At 43.8% G+C, this 9028-nt stretch overlaps 1 protein-coding gene across 1 annotated transcript in view; it reads right to left on the bottom strand.

Annotated features, from left to right (window-relative positions):
* Positions 1 to 6226: 6226 nt before the first annotated feature.
* LOC112265581 (Down syndrome cell adhesion molecule homolog) overlaps positions 6227 to 9028 on the bottom strand; it is a 132961-nt gene continuing 130159 nt past the window's right edge. The window contains exon 33 of the mRNA XM_024443002.2: positions 6227 to 7135. Within this exon, the coding sequence (XP_024298770.1) occupies positions 6735 to 7135 (401 nt within the window). The 3' untranslated portion in view covers positions 6227 to 6734. The remainder of the gene's footprint in view (positions 7136 to 9028) is intronic.

The following is a 9028-nucleotide window of genomic DNA, read 5'->3' as shown; positions in this document are numbered from 1 at the left end:
GGAGGGCATACAGTATAACCGCCCCTTATCTCCAATTAAACCTTGAGCCAGGTGTTCAGTGGCGATTTGAATAGACTCATCTGGTCTCTGGGACCAATGAAGGAAGGAAACCTGGTCATCCATGATGTAAGATGCATGCCCATTGGGGTGGGTGAAACTGATTGGGGTGACCTGTGACCTGTGGCCAGGGAATTCCTCTGTGATGAAGGTACACGTTTCACTGAACAAACAGTGCCTTTGTCTTCTACCAGGTATGAAGTACAAACACATTGAGTTACCTTCACACCACAGGTATTACTATCTATGTGGAGAATGATGCTGTATATTATCAACTTTGCAATTAGAGCAGGATGAAAGTTCTCCGAACAGGCTGTTTAAACAGAATAATATTGGAATAATAGAATTCTAATGCCACTGTGGGCAAATTAATTAACCAGTGAACTTGTAAATTAATTTGATTAATTTGATTAAACCTCATGAAAATGGACCTATTCATTAAAAATGTATAAATTAACTTCAAGGTCAAACATTCATAAACTACTGTATGTCTCAGTGTTTCTGAAAGGCCAGTGATCCCCATTATAACACAACCTCATTCAACCCTCTGTGTTTCCATACAGGGTTACTATAACTCTCTTTTCTTCTCTGTCTTTCACCACCTTGAACAGTGACCTAGAAATGATTGGAGCAGCCAGGTTGCTCCAGTAGCCTCAGTAATTCTGGGCCACCCCCTGAACTACTGAGTATTTCTAACCAATAATGGGTCACAACTATTCACAGGTGCCACCATCCCGTTATCGACATAGTTCTCAGGTGTGTGACTTTTTTTAATTGATTTTACAGTTTTGCTCCTCCTATCCTTTTGGAATTGACACATGCATTGATGTGTATTTCCAATTAGAAATAAGAACTGTATCTTAAAGATTAGAAGTTATAGAAGATATAGACACTATACTGATTTCTACACCATGGATTTCCCTGTTGTGTGAAAAAATCGTGTATTGCGGTCATTACAATGGGGAAAAAAATCACCTATGCATATTTCAGGTATGTATGTATCTCTCCAAATTGCCTCAATTTTCTCCGTAGGGGGTTAGCAAATAGAGAAAAAGGACAACTCTCGCAGCAGGCCTGACTGTCTCAAGGTTGAACATCTACATGTACTATATATAACAACACCTTTGTTGTTCATCCTTATGGTAACAACTGGATTTAGTCATAATGTGAACATGATGTGTGTTGTTACTGTAACATAATGCTCATATTAAACATTCAACAGCAATCTGATCATCTCTAATGGTTCTAACTCCTATGGCCTCGCTCAAGTAAAGGGACTAATTTACCACATAAAACACACAAAATTGTAATGAATGCCCTCCTTTTCATTGTCAAAATGCTAAATATATACTGAACAAAAATATTAACGCAAAATGTAATGTGTTTGTGTTTCATGAGCTGAAATAAAAGATCCCAGAAATGTTCCAATGCCCAAAAAGCTTATTTCTCTCAAATTTTGTGCACAAATTTGTTTACATCCCTGTTATTAAGCATTTCTCCTTTGCTAAAATAATCCATCCACCTGACAGGTGTGGCATATCAAGAAGCTGATTAAACAGCATGGTCATTACACAGGTGCACCTTGTGCTGAGGACAATAAAAGGCCACTAAAATGTGCAGTTTTGTCACACAACACAATGCTACAGATGTCTCAAGTTTTGAAGGAATGTGCAATATGCATGCTGACTGCAGGAATTTCTAACAAAGCTTGCTGCTAGAGAATCTAATGTTAATTTCTTTACCACAAGTCCTTGAGAGAATTTGGCAGTGTGTCCAACCGGCCTCACAACCACAGTCCATGCGTAACCACGCCAGCCCAGGACCTCCACATTCGGCTTCTTCAGGTGCGGGATCGTCTAAGACCAGCCACCTGTAATAAAGCCCTTTTGTGGAGACTGATTGGCTGACCTGACACCCCTCCCAGGTTCACCCATGGCTGTGCCCCTGTCCAGTATTTCTGTCTGTAATAAAGCCCTTTTAATGTGGAGAAAAAAAGTCAGAGAGTCCCATTTGGCTGTGCCCTGTCCAGTTTACATTTACTGTTAAGCTTCCTTAATGTTCGTGTAGAATCATCATCCCTGGGGTGATCAGCAGTAGGCAGGCAACCTAAAATTGTTTGACCAACTCCAGGCAGACTGGCCTACTTACATGTTTTACCCCAGACACTCATTGACTTTGGTTGACAAGGACTGTATAATAGTCACTAGGATGTCCTATATACAGAGAAGTACTGACGTGACCCACAACATGCCTTTAATCTACATGCACCCACTTTCAGCTATCTGTGAATAGGAACCACAAATAACATGGATAAATCTTGTAGAATAGAGCCACTACTCGCAGTACAAAAGAACATCTTACATGTGATTATGAGGTACTAACAGAGATACTTTGTGGTACTATAAGATAATGATGAGGTACTATAAGATACTGATAATGAGGTACTATAAGAGACTTATGCTGTACTATAAGATACTATAATGATACTATAAGATACAGATGATGAGGTGCTATACTATAATTATAATGAGGTGAACATGAGGTACTATGAGGTATGAGGTAGGTTGTGAAGGGTCCTATTGACATCCCCTACCACCACTACACATGACCACATATATGTTTAATTTGCAGTCCCTCATGGACTGTGTAGCCTCCATACTGTATGGATAGTAATTAAAAGGAACTAATTAAGAGGAATCGAGAAAGCCGCCTGACCGTCAGGACCTGTCTATCCTAGACCAATCAATAGCTCACAATCTAGAAGCTGCATATTCCTCTAGCCGATCAGATGGGAGAATTCTGTCTGGCTGATTTAAGAGAGCAGTTAATAAACTTTTCGCATGCCCTGGAGGGTGGTGTGTAAATCTCAGACCACCGCCATGGTTCATTTGGTTTCTAGGCCTACTTCAGAGGAAGTTGGGATGGGGGTATGGAGGGATGAGGAGATGAATACAGTTATGTGGCATAAGGTGATAAATCCACCCCCTCGCCAGGAGGACGCCAACCCAACCAAGTCTCCCACCTAGTCCAGTCTGATGATAGAGGAATAGAGGAAGCTCATGAGAGACCATTTCTTGTCAGAAGCATCCAGCAGCGCAGCTCAGACCCTTCAGTTAGGACAAGGACAAGACAGCTTCAGTTAGGACAAGGACAAGACAGCTTCAGTTAGGACAAGGGAAAAACAGCTTCAGTTAGGACAAGGGCAAGACAGCTTCAGTTAGGACAAGGACAAGACAGCTTCAGTTAGGACAAGGACAAGACAGCTTCAGTTAGGACAAGGACAAGACAGCTTCAGGATCCATAGAGAGAGAAGAGAGAAGGAGACAGTTTCAGAAGGATCATGGGGGGGAAGACTGGTCTTGTGAGGAGGACAAGGGTTGACAGATAAAAGTAGCACAGGGTTACCTCCAGGGAGATGCCCAGTATTTCATGAGCTGCAAATTGCCCCCATCTGATGCCTGTTCTTCTGGCACCTCATTATGAGGCTTACGGGTGGTCTATTCCAAACCTGCCTAAACTGACACTGCAGCACAATCCCCTCAGAGCCTCCCTAACCAATAGAACCATCCTCAGGGCATTATCTCTGACCTCTAGCCGAATCAGCTCACACACACACACAACTTTAGAATTCCAGCCCATCTCAGATAGAGTGGGAAAAGCCATGAAACCCCTCTTCTACTGTACATTCACTCCCTGTGAGGCTGTATGGTCCTTGTACACTGTGCTACAAAACTGTCTTATCATTTCCGAACCCCAACAACACTGAATGAGCTCATCAGCTTATACTGTAAGTAACACCATTTTCACATTTGGATGCAGGCTATGACTTAACAAAAAGTTGTGAATCTCTCCTGATTGACATTGAGGCATTCACATCGTGTTTCCCCAGGGGAAGGTCGTCGTGTCTGTATCTAAAATCTGATTAGGTTTAGAGCTTCTCTACGGTGTGCGCATTGGGAGGTGGAATAATGGCCTCCAGTCAGAGGAACAAATACTTAATGTATGAGAGTGAAATCAGCACATTACATTCAATACTGTACATGGTACCTACTTATCACTGATATATATATATATATAACAATTTGTTAAGGTTTTCATCAGACAGTGACGAAGTGTAGAATAAATGAGTTATAACCACACTTTCCATGTAAAGACAGGAACAGTTACATAATGTTAGTATGTACAGTATATATGTGATGTCAAGTCAATTAGGAATATGTCAACATGTACTGTAGATGTGTGAAGCACAACAAAAGGCTCCAATGTTTTTCAAAACACAACAAGTGCCTACTTCTGGCATTACGTAAGCCCCATAGCTGTGATGTGACTCCTCAGGCTCAGTAGAGTAGCTCATCAGATCTCCAGTGCTGCATTATAGATGCTGTGTCTACATGCAGACCCATTTGGACAGTAGACAAACCCAATAGCCACACCTCTGTATTGTTTCTAACTTTCCAGAGACGTAGTACGTTCATTAAGATGTTACTACCACTCCCTGCAGTGGCATAGTGCTGTGTGTGTGTGTGTGTGTGTGTGTGTGTGTGTGTGTGTGTGTGTGTGTGTGTGTGTGTGTGTGTGTGTGTGTGTGTGTGTGTGTGTGTGTGTGTGTGTGTGTGTGTGTGTGTGTGTGTGCGCGTGTGTGTGTGTGTGTGCCCGTGTGCGTGTGGTGCCCCATATTCTGTTATAGGGATCAGTGTGTGACAATGTAAACCTGATCTGGGACCCAATGTCATTGTGGGGATGAATAATTGATTGGGTTCTGTGCGCTAGAGTCTAGCGACGCTCCAAATGGCTGGATAGACTACAGCGTGTTCCTGTGCTGCCCTTGAAGCTTCCTATAAGAATGTCACAATGTGTTTAAGTACTGTACAGCCCTCTCTAAAGCAAAACCAATTCTTCCTCATTTATTGTCAAAGAGGTGCTGTGTTGAGTGACTACACAGTGCACTCTGTTGGTGGTGACAACTCCAGGCCAACCCAGTGAGAGCCATTCAAAGTCATATCAAAAGAGCGCAACACAGGTACAACCAGTGCTAAAGGACTCGAAATATAGACTAAGACACAGGAAGTCTCATCTTTCATTAGTTTGTCATCTCACTGAAATAAGTATAAGGTCTTGTCAATACCCTTCACTACAGTGTTAAAATTTGATTTGGGCTTTTAGGTGATGAATGTATTGGATTTCTCCACAACCCAATAAGTTGTCACTACTGTAGATAAATCATACTTATTTAAGCAGAGAGCCCTCTGCACTAAAGGTGAAGGGGTCACTGGACTCAGATACCCCCGAGGTCTGATAGGGAGCAGTGATGTCTATACCCTGCCTGCCCTCTACTTGCTATTATAATGTGAGACATCCAATCCAGGTGACCTGTTCAGAATAATTTACCATGTATACACCAAGACCAATTATTGCAGTTACCTCGACTAACATGTACCCTTGCACATTGACTCGGTATTGGTACCTCTTGTATATAGCCTGGGTATTGTTATTCTATTGTATTACTATTTTTCCTTTAGTTTATTTAGTACATTTTTCGCGCATACTTTTCTTTTACGCTGCATTGTTGGTTAAGGGCTCGTAAGTATGTGTTTCGCAGTAAGGTGGCAGGGTAGCGTATTGGTTAGAGCGTTGGACTAATAACCGGAAGGTTGCAAGTTCAAACCCCCAAGCTGACAAGGTACAAATCTGTCGTTCTGCCCCTGAACATGCAGTTAACCCACTGTTCCTAGGCCGTCATTGAAAATAAGAATTTGTTCTTAACTGAAATGCCTAGTTAAATAAAGGTTAAATAAAAGGTCTACTACACCTGTTGTAATTGGTGCATGTGACAAATAAAATGAGGTTTGATGATTTGATTAAGCGATCTGTGTGCTGGGCTCTGTGGTGGTAGAGACGGAGGAACAGAGAGAAGAAACAGTAGTATCTCCAATCAAACCCACGTGTGCAAACATGACTAAGGACTTTATTAACCAAATCATTTCCCCTGTAATATCCACTAATAAAAGTGATCTCTTTTATATATATTCACATTGTATAATTTTCATAGTGTGACAAAATTCTCTTTTGGATTTTCCAGCCATTCCTATAATTGTCATAGATCAGTCCCCATGCAGTCATTGGAAAGGTTGAAGAACGTAGTAACAATCTGAGTCGATTGAGTAGCCGGTATGGACAGGTTCTGCTTTAATGGAGTTATTTTCCTTGGCTCCTCTCGTTGTTGAAAAACAGCCAGATACCTATTCCTCGATTTGATCACACTGCGACATACAAAATAAATAAATGAAGAAAGCAATATCCCCTTGCAGAATCCTCCTCTTCTTCTTCTTGTTTTTAGACATTTCTATATTTTTATATATAATAATAATGACTGTAGTTATCCTTGATATAAATTCAATAGTATTTTTCTCTGTCAAATTTAAATACATTATTTTGGCAATTTCATATGGTGTTTAGAATAAAATAATGCTCAAAATAGAAAATAAAACAGAGAAATGAGACAGCCAGAAGAGGAAAGAAGAGAGAAAGAACAAAAGAAAGGAATACTTGGAGTCAGAAATATACAACTTCAGTTGTTGTTGAAAAGTGTCCATCATCATCATAGTTCCGTGCCAGCTCTCTGTGTAGAGCTGCAGTACAGTATACAGTCCAAGTCCTGGAGTGTGTAACTCCTTGTGTTATACCAGTGTGTAGGACTTTGCGTAGGGGTTGTTGCTCTGTTTTAAGTGTCCTCTGGAATCTAGCAGGGACTCCTGTGAGCTACTGAGCTTGGCGGCCTGTGCCTGGGCCAGGTCTCCGGTGGCCTCACGGCCAGTGGGCTCACGCTGGGGCAGGGTGGAGGCAGTCCCTGGCTGCCACTGCTGCACCTCCCTGGACGTGGGCACCTCCATGGGTGTGGGCTCCAGGAGCGGGGGCCGTTTCAGGGTGCGGCTCTTCTGAGGCTCCAGACACGCCTGGCCCAACGCCCCTGCCTCCCCTCCTCCGTTACCACCGTTGGACCCCCGGCCTCCCGACACAGAGCCACGGTTTAACAGGAAGTCCATGCGTAGGTACGGGGGCAGGTGCACCAGCTCTCCACCTGAGGGATGAGACCAGAGAGGGGGTTAGAGGGGTACCAGTCAGGAAGTTAGAAGGGTACCCAGTCAGGAAGGTTAGAGGGGTACCCAGTCAGGAAGGTTAGAAGGGTAGCCAGTCAGGAAGGTTAGAGGGGTACCAGTCAGGAGGTTTAGCGGGGTACCCAGTCAGGAAGGTTAGAAGGGTACCCAGTCATGAAGGTTAGAGGGGTACCAGTCAGGAAGGTTAGAGGGGTACCAGTCAGGAAGGTTAGTGGGGTACCCAGTCAGGAGGTTAGAGGGGTAACCAGTCAGGCAGGTTAGAGGGGTACCCAGTCAGGAAGGTTAGCGGGGTAACCAGTCAGGAAAGTTAGAGGGGTACCCAGTCAGGAAGGTTAGAGGGGTACCCAGGCAGGAAGGTTAGAGGGGTACCCAGGCAGGAAGGTTAGAGGGGTACCCAGTCAGGAAGGTTAGAGGGGTACCCAGGCAGGAAGGTTAGAGGGGTACCCAGGCAGGAAGGTTTAAGGGGTAAACAGTCAGGAAGGTTAGAGGGTTAACCAGTCAGGAAGGTTAGAGGGGTACCCAGTCAGGAAGGTTAGAGGGGTACCCAGGCAGGAAGGTTAGAGGGGTAAACCCAGGCAGGAAGGTTTAAAGGGATAACCAGTCAGGAAGGTTAGAGGGGTAACCAGTCAGGAAGGTTAGAGGGGTACCCAGTCAGGAAGGTTAGAGGGGTAACCAGTCAGGAAGGTTAGAGGGGTACCCAGTCAGGAAGGTTAGAGGGGTACCCAGTCAAGAAGGTTAGAGGGGTAACCAGTCAGGAAGGTTAGAGGGGTAACCAGTCAGGAAGGTTAGAGGGGTCACCCAGTCAGGAAGGTTAGAGGGGTAGTCAGGAAGGTTAGAGGGGTAACCCAGTCAGGAAGGTTAGAGGGGTAACCAGTCAGGAAGGTTAGAGGGGTACCCAGTCAGGAAGGTTAGAGGGGTAACCAGTCAGGAAGGTTAGAGGGGTACCCAGTCAGGAAGGTTAGAGGGTACCCAGTCAGGAAGGTTAGAGGTGTACCAGTCAGGCAGGTTAGAGGGGTACCCAGTCAGGAAGGTTAGAGGGGTACCCAGTCAGGAAAGTTAGAGGGGTACCAGTCAGGAAGGTTAGAGGGGTACCCAGTCAGGCAGGTTAGAGGGGTACCCAGTCAGGAAGGTTAGCGGGGTAACCAGTCAGGAAGGTTAGAGGGGTACCAGTCAGGAAGGTTAGAGGGGTACACTCACTACACTGAGCTGGGAGGAAAATTCTCAATGTCAGCATTACTCGGTTACTTTCAATTCCATAGTAGGTCTTTTCATATGGTATGTACTCACTGTCAGGATATTTGGTATATGATAGGAAATCATATAAGTGGAGGAAATATGATTTCAGTTTGGATAATGTAATCTAATCTATCATATTGAGTCAGGAGGATACAGATTCTATAATGATTTCAGGACGATATCATTTTACATGGCTTGGCGAAGGGATTACTTATCCTATGATATTGCTGCATTAACCTGTCAGATTCATATTCAAATCACCTTCCCATTTCTTCAGGACTATCACATCGAACAGTCCTGCACTGCCCACTCTCAAACTCTCCTCATCTGTACTTGGGGTTAACTGAAGCAAAAAGGTGCTTCAAATCTCATTCAGAGACAGATTCTTTGTTGTCCAGGACCAGAACAAACCAAGCATGTGACGTAACCCAAGCATACATTTAGTTAATGACACTGCAGCACTTTAAAATACTTCTCAACACAGTATTCCCCCACGCAGATAGTGAATCACTGGACACGGTTGAGTGGATGATGACACCATCACTTCTGCTGTAAATGTATCTCATCCACTGAATAAATTACATATTTCATTTTGTAAATTAGATAATCACAAAGACGTG

Source organism: Oncorhynchus tshawytscha, linkage group LG13, assembly GCF_018296145.1.
Source record: "Oncorhynchus tshawytscha isolate Ot180627B linkage group LG13, Otsh_v2.0, whole genome shotgun sequence".
In the NCBI taxonomy this organism is placed as follows: domain Eukaryota; kingdom Metazoa; phylum Chordata; class Actinopteri; order Salmoniformes; family Salmonidae; genus Oncorhynchus; species Oncorhynchus tshawytscha.
This window is presented reverse-complemented; position numbering and strand designations above follow the sequence as displayed.